Genomic DNA, 17645 nt, shown 5'->3' on the forward strand with positions numbered 1-17645 from the left:
CAGAACCAAAAGTAGAGCTTGTTTCCCAGAACCAATGGTGGCTCTTCTATTAGCTAAGTAGGCCGGGACAAACAGACAATGTCTCCAATTTAGGCGCTGCCGCCAATGCGCTGCTATTGTTGGAAAATCACCCTTCTGTCTCTATTTATAGATCTCTCTCTCCCATAAGAACACACACACACACACACACACACACACACACACACACACACACACACACACATACATGTGCGTACACAACCACACACACACACACACACACACACACACACACACACACACACACACACACACACACACACACACACACACACACACACACACACACACACACACACACACACACACACACACACACACACACACACACACCTCATCAAGTTGGGTGACGTGTGTACGTCAACGGTGGGTTTTGAGTGACCAAAGCCGCCCCCCCCACCCAACAAAAGAGAGAGGCAGGTAGTGCTTCAAGTCTTTGTCTATCTCAGTGAGAGCAGCACTGTGAGTGTGAGTGTGTGGATAAAACAAAGACAGACCAGGAACCATGGATGATGTATATAAGGCAGCGGTGAGTGGACAAGCAGCATTATTATTTAATCATGGTATGATCATTTTAGTAATGGATTTATCAATTACATTAAGAAGAAATATATATATATATGCTATCATATATCGCAAAAAAAATAATAATATTGCTACAATCGACAAGTTACAAGAAGTGAAATTGCAAATTGTGACGTTTTATAAAGTCACTTTTAGAAATGGTATTAACTTGTCTGTGTGGAGTGTGTTTAAGAGGACAGCAGTGGCATGACATTGGGGACAAGGGTATCAGAGGGACCCGCTCTGGGCTCCCTGGCTCTGAGCGCTGCTACGTCATGCGTCTTGGAGACGGGCTGAAATCCAGCCTGTTGCCATTAAGAATAAGAACAGAAACAAGTTTGAAAGCTCTGGATAAAAAAGTTTTGCATATGTGTATACAAAACTTTGTTTACGCACATTAGCAAATCTGAATATGAATAGAGACTTTTAGCCATTTTCCATGCCAGCTTGCGTGCTAGGTTTTTCGAACGGTATATACACATAGTGTGTTCTTATGGAAGGTCAAGACCAACTGCCTTCACAGTTGTCAGAGATCAAGCTAAGAAGCCCATTACCACTGGACCTCACGTGAACATTGGCCAATCCCATAGGAACATTTCAGAAGCATTTCATAGCGCTGTGGTTGCTCATCGCTCCCACAATAACTCTTTGTCTACACACACTTGTTACACAAGTATATTTATTTCTGTCAGCGTATTAAAGGCGAACCGCCACAGCCTAGTTTGGCAGGGTATTGGCTGGACGGTTGAGACGGTCGACCCTTGGTTCTTATCCCCTGGTCCCAGTCCAAGAGATGCCTGCCTCAGCTAGCAAGCATTTCTGACATCTTTCAGCGTGACAACAATAGAACAAAGCGACAGTTGGGACGGTCAGGTAGGACAAACGAGGAGAGGACATGACAGCTGCTGGCCCTAGCCATCGAAAGTGAGGACTGCTACCACGGATCGGACCGGCGGCTGCCAACTGCCTGCTGCGACCAACCCTTCCAATACCTCCCCTAACCCCACCAACCCACCGCCTCCCCTAACCCCACCACCCCACCCGCCTCCCCCAATAGCCTCCGCTGGCCCACGCATCCAACTGTGGCCCCGTGGGACCAGAATAGCAGGTGAAGAAAGTGCCATGACATTTCAGTCATACGGTGGGGGGGGCTGAGAAGGCCTGGGTGCCTACATGGAGCCGTTGGTCGGGCCAGGGACTGGGTGGTGAGGGTTCAAGGACGAATCGTGAGGAGGGGGGGGTGCCTACATGGAGCCGTTGGTCGGGCCAGGGACTGGGTGGTGAGGGTTCAAGGACGAATCGTGAGGAGGGCGGGGGTGCCTACATGGAGCCGTTGGTCGGGCCAGGGATGGGTGGTGAGGGTTCAAGGACGAATCGTGAGGAGGGCGGGGGTGCCTACATGGAGCCGTTGGTCGGGCCAGGGACTGGCTGGTGAGGGTTCAAGGACGAATCGTGAGGAGGGCGGGGGTGCCAGTGGTCTTGGCAAAAACCCGGTGATACGATATGCATCATGGGGTGGGATGCAGTGCGTATAAAAATATACGTATGGTCAGGAGATGACAAGCTTCTGCTTTCCTCACTTTGCATAAATCGAATGCCCTTTTTCATATGCATCGGAAAATATGGGTTTGTAAGTAGTGTACTTAAAATAATAAAATTATTTGAATATGTCGCAACTAACAATACGTCTTTCTCTTTCTTTAGGTTGAGAACTTGACAGAGGAGCAGAAAAATGGTAAGAATCTTGTTGAGGAATCAACATTAGCTTTAGCATGTAGCAAGTACCACTAATTCTTGTATCACTATAAAAGCCTAGCGTGAATCCTTATGAGGCTACTACTAATACCAAAGCTGTAAAATCCTACAACCCAATACAAGTGTCTCTACCTCTAGTCTAGCTACATATAGCATGACGATGCTAATTACTAACAACAATATTTGAGACGTTCTTCACATCTTTTTGATTTCTGTTACTTCTCAAAGCCGCCTGTGTTTCTGGCCCTCTTTAGAGTTCAAGGCCGCGTTTGATGTCTTCATTCAGGACGCAGAGGATGGCTGCATCAGCACCAAGGAGCTAGGGAAGGTTATGAGGATGCTTGGACAGAACCCCACCCCAGAGGAGCTCCAGGAGATGATCGACGAAGTGGATGAAGATGGTACGTCAGCAGCTAGCCATCGTTGCTAACCTAGCCAGACTGCTAGCTGCCATTGCTCACCTAGCCAAACAACTTGCCATTGTTTCAATCCCAGCCAAAGTACAAACAGCCATGGCTAACATAGCCACATTACTGTCCATCTCTGCTAACTAATAAACCATTTTTAGTCTTCATCGTCCTCCAGCCACATCGCTAACTCAGTCGCACATAGCAAACCTTTTATAAGTTATTTATACATATATAATCTCCCATTCCTGTACAGGTATTCCCCATCAAGATCAATATAGTATTTTTTAGAGTACTCCAGTTCATGCGGAAAAAAATCACGTTCAGAAAACAAAAGCCATCCTCGCTAACCAGTTTAGTTAAACTGTTTCTTTCATCAATGGGTTTACCAAGCAGAAATGCAGATGGCAGACATGTTATATTCAGAAGCTCCAAGTGACCCGGTGCATGGTTCTAAGCTATTGGCCATGTTCTTCCAGCCAGTGGAACCGTAGACTTTGACGAGTTCCTGGTGATGATGGTACGCTGCATGAAGGAGGAGAGCAAGGGGAAGTCAGAAGAGGAGCTCGCTGAACTGTTCCGCATGTTCGACAAGTGAGTTTCTCCTCTGAGTATCTCCATTACAAAGTTTCACTTGAAGACACAGTGAAGTGTACGCTTACACTATAGGCCTGTAGGACAGCAAACAAAGTGTTTGTTGAAGGATAATTTTGTTCCAGTGAGGTATTATTGAGCCAGCTTTGTCATGCTCAACTGAAACCAGCTATGATCATAACTTGCATAATGAAGAAAATGGTTGCTAGATAACGAAGAGATATATATTGTAATGTCAAACCCCTACTGCCATAAAATAGCTGTATTCCCTCATTAGTTAAACTGTGCTATCAGGATAATTAGCTCATTAGCAAATCCAGGTGGTCGTCTCAAACTAGTGAGAAGGACTTTCACATCCTGGATCTGTCGGCTGGATCCTGGATCACGTCAAGTGGTCCCTAGCAGGTGGGTTAGCAAGCAGTCCCAACGATAAGGGGCATATGATCCTGTGTTAAGGAACGGAGATGGCTACATCGACCTGGAGGAGCTGAAGGCCATGTTGGAGTCCACAGGAGAGTGCATCACAGAGGATGACATCGAGGAGCTGATGAAGGACGGCGACAAGAACAACGATGGCAGAATCGACTACGACGGTATGCAGGGAAGGAGCGGGGGCGGGGCTTAAAGGACTTTAAATGACTAGTTAAATTACAAAGATTCTGGCAGAAGAAAGACAAGGCATAGGTTCAAAGGGCGTAGGTTTTAGCATACATATTGTGTTTTCTATAAGTCTATAAAACCATGGAGCATTTTCTGCAATAGGCATGATTCTGAATTATTAACATATCCCGTATGATAATATAATTTTAGATTTTTACAAGCAGCATAATGGTTTTTGTTCTTTTATCTTTCTTCCAGAGTTCCTGGAGTTTATGAAGGGTGTAGAATAGAAGATTTCTGAACTACAACATGGATCCATCTTAAAATACCTGAACGACTCCTCAAAGCTCAATGATGTCATTCCCTCTCGTGTTTCCTGTCCTTTGTATACAAGTTGTTAATTGAATAGGCCTACTTTTACAAATCTTAAATTTCAAATACAAACACATAGAACCTTCTAAACATTATTATTATGTTTTAAATATAAATGAGATTCGTTTGTTGTGAAGTGAGTCAATTCAAAGTTATTACGCCCATAAAGGTACATGGCACATTTCTCAAGAAAATGTAAGAATATATTTTCTAAACTTATTTGACCACACATCCACCAAGACGAAAAAAGAATACATTATAGCAGAAAACAATGTATTTTCAATAAAGGGATTTTCAGTATTGCTGCTTTGTGTCTTTTCTGTGCGTTTTTTAATCAATTGTAATGTAAAACAATATACATATTATTGCTTGTTGAATTATTATTATTATTATATTATATTTGGTCGACATATTTGGATGTCGCCTTGCATGGTTGACTCTGCCGTCGGTGTGTCAATGTGTGTTAAGTGTGTTAGGTGTGTCAAAGCGATGTAAATCGCTTTGGATAAAAGCGTCTGCTAAATGCCCTAATTGTAATTGTAATTGACACATGAACAATTACTGAGTGCTCATGACGTGACTTAACAGGTAAGCATATGTTTGTGTGTGGTACATACATTGTTCAGTTGAAATTATTGGCAAAAAGTTTTAGTATGGTTATTCTTTAACACAGTTATTACACAGTTAATAGCCCCCACAAAGGCTTAATGTGGACTTCATTGTAGATATGTTTTTAGTTTTGGGGTGTGAAACCAACCTCGTGAACACTATTATGAATTGAACTCATTTGCAACATATTGTCGTTTTCCTACATATTTATGATAGATAACGTTAGCAACATGAACTACATTGATAGAGCTCCGGTCACCTTTTCCATTTTGTTACGGAAAGGACAACCGCGCTCCCTGGTGGCTGCTGTCGCCGCTACTAATACAAATTCCATCCCAACAGTGTGTTTCAAATTGTAAATAATCCAGCACTATTTTAAATGAGGGGTGTTTAGGACGGTTCGATGCTGTTTTAAATACTAAATTGTATTTTCTACAAAACCTTTAAACAATATCATACACGACCAGCGTTTTTGTTTTTCTAATTAATGTGGTTCAGTCCATGACTATAGCTACTACGGTAAGGATGGAAACATAAACGGGAAAACCGCAACCGTAAATCGGCCTTCGATAGCTCAGTTGGTAGAGCGGAGGACTGTAGTGGCTTACGTCTGGAATCCTTAGGTCGCTGGTTCAAATCCGGCTCGAAGGACTTTTTATATACCTTCCTTACTAAATAACGGTAAAATAACGTATCGGACGTCGGTACTATTTTTTTTATTTAGCATTGGTATAGAATCGCTTATTATTACGGTATTTATTTACACACATCGATATATCTATATTGATATATATATACACAATACACAGATAGAGAGAGCTACACGGGGAAGCTGTAAATGACCAGTTCACGGTCTTGAACACAGCCTCGCTGCACCATTGGTCGGGAGAATACGGAAGTCTTCTCATGTACCGATGCGTTCGGGTAAAATAGTGAATGTATATTCTAGATTTATAGGGGTCAAATATCATAAACGACATAGGCCCTACTTGCTGTCATCTATTGTTCGTCGCTTACGAGTAGTGTCTTCACAAGCAGTCGAAATGGCCACTGTCTGGTCAGAGAAAATGCTACAATTGCTCCGTAAAATGAATAACTTCCATTCACCAGGTACACTGTCGAACGTGATTTGCGTTTTGTATAGGACTTGCCCACTTGTATTCTTTCTTGTTTAGTGTTGAGTTGTCGACTATTTAGTCCGCTTGTACACCAATCAATGTCTCGTACACCCATCAATGTTGAAGGCTATTAAACAAACATAATGAAAGGCGTTACTCTATGCTTTATTTAGTTCCGTTGGTTCGATTGGTTCGTCAATCAACCAATTGTGTGTCTACTGACTTCAAACGATTGTTTGCAGCGCCTGATGTTCTTTTGGCAAATTATCGAATTAACATATTTAAAAATTAGACACGCCTAACCCAGATGGGTTCTTTTGAGATTATTAATGTGGACATTGTCCAACTGATTAACGTTATACAGTTTACAGTATGTCTTTATTTGGTTTGCATCTGAAACCCTGTTTGATTTGCGCATAGAATAAATACATAGATTGAACATGCATACTTGAGGTTTTTATGCTTTTATTTCCACTATTTTGTACCATGCTGGTATACTGTGGTTATTTCATTGTCTTGATTGTAAATAATTGGCGATAAATCAGCTAATTACTAGTCCCGGTCCTGCCAGGGTCCTGCCGCGCCAGATGTCTGCGCTTCATGGTGGCGGACCAACAGGTCGGTTGGATCCTCCCTCAAATGGCCGCCATTTTGAGGAACTTCCCAGACGTCTTCGATCCGCCCAGCGACGGCGCCCTTTCCCTCAGCTCGAGGCTGGACACTCACTCCAAGAGGTCAGAGGAAGTGGACCGCGTCCTGCAGAGCCTGAGACGCAGCGACGCGCTGACATGCTTGAAGGGATGGAGGGATGAGGTGAGTGACTAACTAGACACGCTTCCTCCACAGCCTCATGCAATCATATTGACGCAGTTATGGAGGCATTCAACATAACTTAATGTCTAACCCCCGTCAGAGGTATGACGTCATGGCCAGATACTGCGACGCCCCACTGATGTCTATGGAGCGATCAGCAACCAGTAAGTCCAGTTGAAATTTGAACAATTAGACTCCTGAGAAAGTTTAGAACGGGCAGGGCAGTGTGTAGATGAGGTGATGGTGATCACCTCATCTACCCTGATCCCAGCCCAGCGTTATCCAGTCTGAGCCTGCTGGGGTTCTGAGCTGGGTTCTGATCCCGGCCCTGGTTCTGATCCCAGCCCTGGTTCTGAGCTGGGTTCTGATCCCAGCCCTGGTTCTGAGCTGGGTTCTGATCCCAGCCCTGGTTCTGATCCCGGCCCTGGTTCTGATCCCAGCCCTGGTTCTGAGCTGGGTTCTGATCCCAGCCCTGGTTCTGAGCTGGGTTCTGATCCCAGCCCTGGTTCTGAGCTGGGTTCTGATCCCAGCCCTGGTTCTGATCCCGGCCCTGGTTCTGAGCAGGCCTGTTTGGGGTGAGGAGGTACGGCGTCCACATCAACGGGTTCTGCCGGAGCGCCGACGGGGGGCTCAGGATGTGGCTGGCCCGCCGCTCCGCCACCAAGCAGACGTACGCCGGCCGCCTGGACAACCTGGTGAGTGAGGCTAGGGTTAGGGTTAGTTATCCCTAACCATAACCCTAACCCAACCTGGTGAGTGAGGCTAGGGTTAGGGTTAGTTAACCCTCACCATAACCCTAACCCAACCTGGTGAGTGAGGCTAGGGTTAGGGTTAGTTAACCCTAACCATAACCCTAACCCAACCTGGTGAGTGAGGCTAGGGTTAGGGTTAGTTAACCCTAACCATAACCCTAACCCAACCTGGTGAGTGAGGCTAGGGTTAGGGTTAGTTAACCCTAACCCTAACCCTAACCCAACCTGGTGAGTGAGGCTAGGGTTAGGGTTAGGTTTAGGGTTAGCTAATGGCGCGTTTTCACTGCAGGGGGCGGTACGGATTGCGTTTCCACCGCCAAAATTGGCCGTGACCCTGACTGAGCGGTACTCGTTTTTTCCTCGTCTTCAGTACTCCTCCGTTGGGGTACTGAGACGCCTGAAAGGGTGCCGGAAAATTTGAGCTACACACCCCCTCCGTTGATTGGTCGAAAGAATCGTCACTTCCGGGCGACGTGGGGATAAAAACAAACAAACAGTAGCCTCGAGGTATTATTCTTTACAATGAACATGTCGCGTAAAACGCTTGCTTGGGCGAACAAGGAGGTGGAGACGTTCCTCTGCATTCTTAGGGAGGAAGACGTTGTTTACGATGTTTACGTAGCTGCCGCGGCGATCGACATCCGGCCTACCATAAAGGGTACTGTCGGCAGTGGAAACGCGACCACGGAACTGAGCTGGGCTATACCGCCCTCCCTACCGGACTGAGGCGAACCGAACCGTACCGCACCCTGCAGTGGAAACGCGGCATAACCCTAACCCTAACCCAACCTGGTGAGTGAGGCCCGCTAGAAGGATCCTATAGATAACACATATGTGATATAGGCCTTTTATGCATCAAAATAAGCTCTTTGTATTAATTTATATTTATTTGTTTTCACTGATAAGGAGGTTCATGACTGCTGCTTGTATAGTTGATGGGCGTACGATCATTAAACTTGCAACTAGCCGTTAGTATTAGTAGTACTGTGTCAGTACGACGGTCAATGTTAGTATTAGTAGTACTGTGTCAGTACGACGGTCAATGTTAGTATTAGTAGTACTGTGTCAGTACGACGGTCACTGTTAGTATTAGTAGTACTGTGTCAGTACGACGGTCAATGTTAGTATTAGTAGTACTGTGTCAGTACGACGGTCAATGTTAGTATTAGTAGTACTGTGTCAGTACGACGGTCAATGTTAGTATTAGTAGTACTGTGTCAGTACGACGGTCAATGTTAGTATTAGTAGTACTGTGTCAGTACGACGGTCAATGTTAGTATTAGTAGTACTGTGTCAGTACGACGGTCAATGTTAGTAGTAGTACTGTGTCAGTACGATGGTCATTGCAAAGCGTTTTCCTGCATATGCATCAACACTAGCTAAGCTTTTCCAGGTTTGTCATTGGATAAAGAGAAGAATTCCCATAAGACACGGTATGAAGGAGGAGGTTAAAGCCCCGCTGCACCTCTCCTCAGGCGGCCGGCGGCCTGGCTGCAGGGATGGGCATCGGAGACACCGCGCTAAAGGAGTGTGAAGAGGAGGCCTGCATCCCAGCAGCCATTGCTGTGAAGGCTAGATCGGTCACCACGGTGAGGTGAGTGGTCATGTACTGGTCCAATCAGGTACCATCGCTGTAGGCCATGTGTTCGTCAAGTACTGGTCCAATCAGGTACCATCGCTATAGGCCATGTGTTCGTCATGTACTGGTCCAATCAGGTACCATCGCTGTAGGCCTTGTGTTCGTCAAGTACTGGTCCAATCAGGTACCATCGCTATAGGCCATGTGTTCGTCAAGTACTGGTCCAATCAGGTACCATCGCTATAGGCCATGTGTTCGTCAAGTACTGGTCCAATCAGGTACCATCGCTGTAGGCCATGTGTTCGTCAAGTACTGGTCCAATCAGGTACCATCGCTGTAGGCCACGTGTTTGTCAAGTACTGGTCCAATCAGGTACCATCGCTATAGGCCATGTGTTCGTCAAGTACTGGTCCAATCAGGTACCATCGCTGTAGGCCATGTGTTCGTCATGTTCTGGTCCAATAGGGTACCGTTCGTCTAAGCACAAGGGGGCTGACCTCCAGTCTGCATAAGGTATGCAGACTGGAATTTCATTGAATATCTGGCTATTAATGAGGAATGTATTTTCAGACTTGACCACTGCACACTCATTGTAAATCTAAATTGCACGTCAAAATGTACATATTAAACTATTTGTCATTGGGTATTGGATCACTAGTGTGTGTAATAAATTCGTTAAAAATAGCATTTTGACACGTATCATCAATATGTCATGTCATAATGCTATTCGTTAACCCATTTATTTACATAAATTATCTATAAGGGCACATATTAAGAAGAGCTCTTTGGAATCAAATGACAACATTGAGTTTGCTTCATGAGTTGATGAATGACAAAACCTTGTGCGTTTGAAGCTACACCTACGAGGAAGAGGAAGGAATTTTTCCAGAGAGCCAGTTTGTCTTCGACCTCGAACTTCCTGCTGATTTCCAGCCCAGAGTTGGTGACGGAGAAGTGCAGGAATTCTACTTTCTGCCGATGGATAAGGTGGGTAATAAAAAATGAGTCAGCGTCCTTGCCATTTTTCTTTTTTATGTTACTATTTTAGCATACGCTTTTATCCAAAATGACTTGCAGTGAGGGGTTTGGTAGCTTTCTCTCATGGCTTCAGGTAGGTTGTGGAAATGGAGAAACACACCAAGTACCTTCAGCTGGAAGTCCAAACCCCATCATGCCTCATGTTATATTATCGTATTACTTTGGAGCATCACTAAAGGTCTGTCTTCAGGTGAAAGAGATGCTGGTCGGTGGAGACTTCAAACCAAACTGTGCCATGGTGGTGCTGGACTTTCTCATAAGACACTCCTGTATAGAGCCAGATACAGGTAGGACCTCCCCATCCAGGCCTGGGGTGCATTAGTCCCTCAAAGTTTGGGAACCACTGTCCATCAGATTTTCAAGAGTTTAAGGCAACTTTTTAATGACCTTTTTTAATGTCTTCTTTTGCAGAGCCTTACTATCAGGAGTTTGTGACGGGGCTTCATCAAACCTTATAGGATTAAGATCTGGAACACCATATACTCTTGATGCTGTCAAATATATTTCACCCTGTCCTGAATAGAAAACATTAATTTTACCCATTACTCCTAAGTAAATACTGTGAAATAAATATTGTTGTCCTTTCTTTTAAATTATATATAACCTTGTGACCTTTGCTTGAAGTCTCCATTACAGTTGACCTCAATATTTCCAAATCTTCAATGAAGGGGAAGAAATGAAAGGACCACATGTGTGCATAAGACTTTTCCTGACTGTCTTTGGAAGCTGGACAAAAAAATAACAGCTTGCTAGTTTCTGGATTTTGTATTTAGGCGAGGTTGATGCTTTAAAGATTTTCAGCATTTAAGTTTTTAACCATTTAAGCAGTGTGCAAAATATGTGCAATTAATACAGAAGGGCATGGCAGTGTCATTTCCAAAGAGATTAAAGTGCATGAAAGATATTCTCAAAGGAAAGGTCTAAAACGAAAAGTTCAGGACGTAAACATACATTGAACAAACAGGCAGTCCTTTTATTGAAATCACTGCCAATCTGAATACACTATCCAATGTTTATAGAGCTGTAATATTTAAACCTAAATGTAAAATATCCCGGGCATTATGTTTGAGCCAAGTCAGCCATTAGTCAACTAGAACCAGGCAAACCAATGAATTACATGAAAAGGTTATAGAAAAAACACAGAATCTGTTAGTCTCATTATCCAGAGTATGCACTTATATATATATTTATGGTTCAAGTCAAATAAAAACATTAAGCTTTTATCTATGTCATACATATGTTGAATCTATGTCATACATATGTTGAAAGTCAACGATAAACAAACTTTTTTTTAAATGAATTATAACTCAAATAGGACCAATTAATCGGACTGTACTCCCTGCTGCTATCCCGACCATTGAGTTATATAATTGACACTTAGGGTTATATGTTATATATACACTTCGGGTTATATATATATATAAAGGCACTAGACACGGGTCGTCGTTAAGGAGCTGGTAGGGGCCCAGTGATCGAACCCACTATGGATAATGTGTTGAAGTGAATGGGGAGGCCGGACTGCCCTCGAACCACCGGGACACTACACCAGATTCTCCTGCCCCCCGCCCCCCCTGCCGACCAGGAGTTGCCAGAGTGAACCCGAGTCCCGCGTCCGTCACCTACCTGCTTCCTCTTGGCCAGCTCCCGTCGGGTGTGGTCGTCGTTGTGCAGGTCCTTCTTGTTGCCGACCAGGATGATGGGAACGTTGGGGCAGAAGTGTTTCACCTCTGGGGTCCACTTCTCAGGGATGTTCTCTGAGAGCCGACCGGAAGGTACGCCAACGTCAGTTAGCCAATAGTTAGGATTTACCGCATTATTTACATTTAGCCGGCATTTCTATCCACAGTGTATTAAGTGCTGCCGAGAACAATCGTAACCAAAGCAAAATCGAATTAAGTAATCGATCACCACTCAAACAAGTAAGGAACAAACAGTGCAGTAATCTATATGACCGCGTGGCCTAATGGATAAGGCGTCTGACTTCGAATCAGAAGATTGAGGGTTCGAGTCCCTTCGTGGTCGCATTTTGCAAATTTCTAGATTTGGATAACTAAAATCATTTTCAATGATAGATCGCCAACACAAGGTGTATTTTGGATTCACAACCTAAGCTGTCCAGGCTATCGATGGAGAAGCACATGAAAATGACGTCTGTGTCTGGGTAGGCCAGGGGCCTCACGCGATCATAGTCCTCCTGGCCAACTGTGTCCCACAGAGCGAGCTCCACCTGAAATAAACACACAACGGCTATTGCTAAGTTGTAGGTATAAGTGGCTAGGGGCCTGTTCTAACCACGATGTCTATTGTCTATCTGCAGAAAAATGCGCAAAAAAATAAAAATGAAATCCGCAATACTTGTAACTATGCGTAGACCACCTCACCTGCTTCGAGTCCACTTCGAAAACACCGACCCAGCCTTCAAACACGGTGGGCACGAACACCTCCGGGAACAGCTTCTTAAGGATACCAGCCACCTGGCGGACAACACCAAGTCGCACTTTTTATGGTGTATATTAAAGGGCTTCCTCACCTTTTGTTTTTAAAGAGGCTTTAAAGTATTGTTATTTTTCTCAGCATTACCTTTTCAACGCCACACAAGAAGTTTGCCTGCCGTGTGCGCACAGACTGAGCTGAACGACTGAGATATAGGGAAATAATCATTGTTTAAGGGCATAGACTTCACGATCTATAGAAAATGAAAATGAAGAGTTATTTCCACGAGTTGTGCCCTTCCTCCAGGCAGGTCTCTGTCGATCTGCAGCCAGGAGGACGTGTTTACAAATCTACTAAAGTAATACATCATCATGGCAAGAGGCTCCAGGGAGGCTCGTAGTAAAGGCTGATCTTTACGCGGTCCTCCTACTCTATTAGTGGGTTAGTTGTCGAGTTCATGCGGTGTGCGAGTCTCTTCGGGGGCTCGTTGTCTCCGGGTCGAGCCTCTCCCGTCCCTGGGAAACCTTAGCTCGCGTTAGCTCATCTGCTTAGGTCTTCAGGTCAGCCGTTGTAAACCATTCAACTCCGTTTATGACAATTCCTGCTTTTATTCCGTGCGTCAAAGATCGTTGTTTGGGCTTTGAACAGAGCAAGGATGCTTTAGGAAAGTGTTTTGTATTCCTACCATTCTTCTCTTCTTTTCCTGCCCGACCCTCGCTCCGCCCCCCGTCACTGTCACATTAATTGAGACCAACCCTCTCAATTAAGACACGGCCAATCAAAAATAGGAGCTGGCAAAGGAACTTCTAACACAGTAAACGGTAATTCACGGTTGCGCATGGAATAGCTTGTTTATTTTATTACAATACATAGAACTGGATCATTAAGGTATCCATCTGCCCTACAAAACGCTTTTGTTTTTGTTTTTGAATGACAGTCAATAGGCTATTGCATTGATTAGACTGATATCTAACATCTGTTTTTCAGTTGATACGTTAATTAAACAAGTTTTGTTTGCGTCAGTACCATGACTTTATACATCTATTGCCAAGTATTCTCTGACACGGTTGAGTTAAATAGCCCAATCAATTAACAAACACTTAAACGTTTAGTGCTAGAAATATACCTCAAATATTTTCATCAAGTGCATTTCCCAACAATAACAATAAGAAGACACAACTGCAACAATCCCAGACGACATTTATTAACGTAATATTGAAATACAATGTACAGTTGAAGGTGTGGGGCTCGGACCCACAGACTAGTCCTCTCCGGCAGCAGCCAGCACGATCTTGCTGGAGTCGTAGTAGTCCTCGGCGATCAGCGGCAGAGCCTTGGCCTCTCTGTGCTTCAGCAGGCGCTCGGCCTCCCTCCTAGCCCACTGCCGCATGCTACGCACCGGAGAGAGGCAGAGTCGGGGTCAGGGGGATTAGCTACACATCAAGGGCTGATATGGAGAGAGGCAGAGTAGGGGTCAGGGGGAGCAGCTACACATCAAGGGCTGATATGGAGAGAGGCAGAGTAGGGGTCAGGGGGAGCAGCTACACATCAAGGGCTGATATGGAGAGAGGCAGAGTAGGGGTCAGGGGGAGCAGCTACACATCAAGGGCTGATATGGAGAGAGGCAGAGTAGGGGTCAGGGGGAGCAGCTACACATTAAGGGCTGATATGGAGAGAGGCAGAGTAGGGGTCAGGGGGAGCAGCTACACATTAAGGGCTGATATGGAGAGAGGCAGAGTAGGGGTCAGGGGAGCAGCTACACATTAAGGGCTGATATGGAGAGAGGCAGAGTAGGGTCAGGGGGAGCAGCTACACATTAAGGGCTGATATGGAGAGAGGCAGAGTAGGGGTCAGGGGGAGCAGCTACACATTAAGGGCTGATATGGAGCTGTGGGAGTGGGTGGCTGGGCAGGAAAGGCAGCGAGGGGCTTAGGGTGGTGGCTGGCTAGGGAGGGAGGGAGGGAGGGAGGGAGGAGGTTCATGGGTGGGTGGGTGAGAGATAAATAGACTTGCAGAGCAGAACACCAAAGGCAGAACTCAAAGCAGGGACTGCATTTCTGTTAAAGCCGAATGTTGAATATTACATTAACAATACAGTTTGTAATGGAAAGGGCTGCAAAACCTGAGACATTCACGCAAACATGTTAACTTTGAAACAACAATAGTAGTAAAAGGGCCAAAGTTGTTTGCTTGACATAGCCAACATAAACAACTTATATATATATATATATATATATATATATATATATATTATATATATATATATATATATATATACATACATACACACGTGTGTGTATGCATACATGCATGCATAATAAACAGCAACTGCTTCCTAGTTAAAAGGATCTTTGTTTGAATGTCTGCCTCTTTGAGCAAGAAGCCCTAACCCCTACCTGCTCATTAATGACATAGCCTTACTTAAAATGACTTACAAATGCAACTAAACAGTAATGCAAACCTATACGTGAAAGGGTGCTTTTGAACTACAGTAGTGTATGCCTACCCACCCACACAAATAATAATAAGAGGGTTACCCGTAGTCAGGCAAGTAGTGGATAAAGGTTCCTCCGATCACCAGCACCACAGAGACCCCAAAGAAGAAGGCCAGCCTCATGTTCCATTGATCTACCACTGGATCGGTGGAGAAGCCATGGTAGTCGGGATTCTGGAAAAAGCAGTATGACAGTGGGCTCAAACTAATAGACCTCGTGGTACTAGTTTACATATCCATTCCAGATCATTCACATTGTAATATTTTCTGCAGTATTGTAAATGTATGCACTTAACCGTCGTGAAATGTTAGCAAACAGCAGACATTTGATAAAGAGGTAACGTGATGTTGGATATGATTACACGACATCCAGAGACACTGTACGATGCTGGGACTGGATAATGGAAGCCTAAACAGTGATCAGTGGGGGCTATGTTGATGTTCTACGTGAATGTTGAGTTCCACAAAACACAGAGAGGTGCAGAGGTAAAATATCACAAATAAACATCCACTGCAAGTCGATGTTGACGCCAGCGGATCCATACGGTCTGCTGGGTCGGATAACTCACCTTCACATAGTGGTTGACCTCGCCATGGTCATGGCTGTCCTGGGGAGGCAGGAGCTCCGACAGGGTGGCCGACCCGGCGGAGGCTGACTTCTGGGACTGCGAAACGAAACGAACCCCACTGTTGGCGAGAATACGGGGCAAGGGTGTCCCTAACCGGGTAAATCGGGATAGCATTTTGTCCGCTTCGGTTGTCACCCCAGCACCAACACACAGGATAGACACTACCGTCGACCCGGAAGTAGTAGTGGAAGATTTAGATTGTCGGTTGTAAAAACGCTACAACGGCGCCACCTGCTGGTCAACTGAACAAACTATGCCAGTAATGGGATGTTATTAGATGGTCTGGCTCCAGACCTTTTTAATTGCATTTTCAAAGAGAGTTTCAAAGACAGTTGTAAGACCATCTTAAACCTGTCATGGCATGAACCAGGCTTCACTCCATCAGATATGCTACTGTCTACAGTGCAATCGCACATATGCATCCATTTTGTAGTTGGGTTGTAACAAAGGAAATTTGTTCGTTAAATTCCCACCCTATAAAATCCAGACACTGAAAGAGCTGAATTGGTGACTACTGCGTTAAGCGAACGGTCGACTTCTGTTCCCCTTAATTCCACTAGTTGGCGCTAGAGTCTCGCTATAATATGAAGAGTCTTTCATATTTCCGCTTAGCTTCCATTACATATTCACTGTGCTGGTCTTGTTCTTAAAATCGAATTAAAAATGAACTAAATATTTTGGGAATAGGAGAAGACAAATAAATGTGCTTCTCAAAAAGAGTACTACAGGTTTCTAGCACAATAATGTTTGCATCCATATTATATATCACCCTTAAGCAGAAGTTTAACAATTGATTCATACCGGGGGTTTATTAAATAAAGAATTATGTTTTTGCATCGAACCTTAAAAATAAAGAATTGTATATACTATAGGTGGAAAGTGAAGCATGCCGAAATAGCTCAGTTGGGAGAGCGTTAGACTGAAGATCTAAATGTCCCTGGTTCGATCCCGGGTTTCGGCAGTCATTTTAGCCTTTTATCGCAAGTCAATTCTTTCAACTGAGGAAGCTCGGCAAATTTTAATTTGCAATTATTTAAACTATTAACATCCTCACAACCACAAATGATATTGCTCAAGGAGAACGTTAAGTCTTTAAAGAAAACTCTTTATTGCCATCATAATACCATATTTATACATGCCAGGGTTGTAATTAAAGGCATCATTTACCCAAACTCCCAAGATTTAATCAGCAGTTTCCAGTTCCCTATGATTTCAGATGAAATGTCAGTACAATTATTCATTTTATAGAAACCAACAGCTCTTGCTTTGGCAAGCCGTTTGCATTAAATAGGTATTTATTTTTGGACAATATACAATCATGGGTACATAATATGTATGAATAAAAAGTTCACCTTTGTGCACATTTATAATTTAATGAGATAATAAAGTCCGATTTTGTAGAAATGCACACATTATATCAATCCAACAAGATTCATCAATTGGCTATAAATATTTAAATATGCCCTATTACAAAATGTTATACTGAACAACACAAGGAAACTAATTGGAATAGTCAATTGTTACCAATAGTTGTAAATTAGTCTGTAATAAAAGCTATTTTACTTAATAAAAAAATAATAAAAATGGGGGGGGGGGGGGGGCTTGTGGGGAGCTGTCTCCTCAGCATTTAGGTCAAACAAACATGACAGCATGATGATTCTGGAAAGCATGTAAAAAAACCTCTTCACTTCTTCATTTACCAAGAGAAGCCTGCCTCGGCTGTTTGATCATCAGGGCCTGGATGGCCTGGATGGGCGCTCGGTAGCAGCAGGAATAACACAAATAAATAATAAGGCCACACATACAGTATAAGAAAACCATCAAAAGGCTGAGGGTTTAGGGAAGTTGG

The 17645-nt window shown here is 44.1% G+C and overlaps 4 protein-coding genes and 3 non-coding genes across 7 annotated transcripts; 5 read left to right on the forward strand and 2 right to left on the reverse strand.

Annotated features, from left to right (window-relative positions):
* Positions 1-442: 442 nt before the first annotated feature.
* Positions 443-4631, forward strand: tnnc1b (troponin C type 1b (slow)). The gene is made up of 6 exons (XM_056612186.1): positions 443-568; positions 2308-2338; positions 2613-2759; positions 3245-3359; positions 3816-3952; positions 4218-4631. The coding sequence occupies exons 1-6, from the start codon at positions 545-547 to the stop codon at positions 4247-4249; spliced, it is 486 nt and encodes a 161-aa protein (XP_056468161.1). The 5' UTR covers positions 443-544; the 3' UTR covers positions 4250-4631.
* An 872-nt stretch (positions 4632-5503) lies between these two features.
* On the forward strand, positions 5504-5591 carry trnay-gua (transfer RNA tyrosine (anticodon GUA)). Its single transcript is given in 2 exon segments — positions 5504-5540; positions 5556-5591. It is a non-coding gene; the product is annotated as a tRNA-Tyr (tRNA).
* A 202-nt stretch (positions 5592-5793) lies between these two features.
* tpk2 (thiamin pyrophosphokinase 2) lies at positions 5794-11508 on the forward strand. The gene is made up of 8 exons (XM_056611294.1): positions 5794-6050; positions 6630-6871; positions 6972-7035; positions 7436-7566; positions 9099-9217; positions 10057-10189; positions 10431-10527; positions 10652-11508. The coding sequence occupies exons 1-8, from the start codon at positions 5855-5857 to the stop codon at positions 10696-10698; spliced, it is 1029 nt and encodes a 342-aa protein (XP_056467269.1). The 5' UTR covers positions 5794-5854; the 3' UTR covers positions 10699-11508.
* A 440-nt stretch (positions 11509-11948) lies between these two features.
* rhoaa (ras homolog gene family, member Aa) lies at positions 11949-13436 on the reverse strand. Its single transcript, XM_056611296.1, has 4 exons — positions 12821-13436; positions 12622-12714; positions 12379-12467; positions 11949-11994 (listed from the first exon to the last, which is right to left on the reverse strand). The coding sequence occupies exons 1-4, from the start codon at positions 12899-12901 to the stop codon at positions 11982-11984; spliced, it is 276 nt and encodes a 91-aa protein (XP_056467271.1). The 5' UTR covers positions 12902-13436; the 3' UTR covers positions 11949-11981.
* trnar-ucg (transfer RNA arginine (anticodon UCG)) lies at positions 12190-12262 on the forward strand. The gene has a single exon. It is a non-coding gene; the product is annotated as a tRNA-Arg (tRNA).
* Positions 13437-13831: 395 nt separating the features above from the next.
* On the reverse strand, positions 13832-15986 carry ndufb11 (NADH:ubiquinone oxidoreductase subunit B11). The gene is made up of 3 exons (XM_056611295.1): positions 15737-15986; positions 15211-15341; positions 13832-14064 (listed from the first exon to the last, which is right to left on the reverse strand). The coding sequence occupies exons 1-3, from the start codon at positions 15908-15910 to the stop codon at positions 13935-13937; spliced, it is 435 nt and encodes a 144-aa protein (XP_056467270.1). The 5' UTR covers positions 15911-15986; the 3' UTR covers positions 13832-13934.
* A 698-nt stretch (positions 15987-16684) lies between these two features.
* On the forward strand, positions 16685-16757 carry trnaf-gaa (transfer RNA phenylalanine (anticodon GAA)). The gene has a single exon. It is a non-coding gene; the product is annotated as a tRNA-Phe (tRNA).
* The last annotated feature ends 888 nt before the right edge of the window (positions 16758-17645 follow it).

The sequence above is a fragment of the Gadus chalcogrammus genome, chromosome 16, assembly GCF_026213295.1.
Source record: "Gadus chalcogrammus isolate NIFS_2021 chromosome 16, NIFS_Gcha_1.0, whole genome shotgun sequence".
Lineage (NCBI taxonomy): Eukaryota > Metazoa > Chordata > Actinopteri > Gadiformes > Gadidae > Gadus > Gadus chalcogrammus.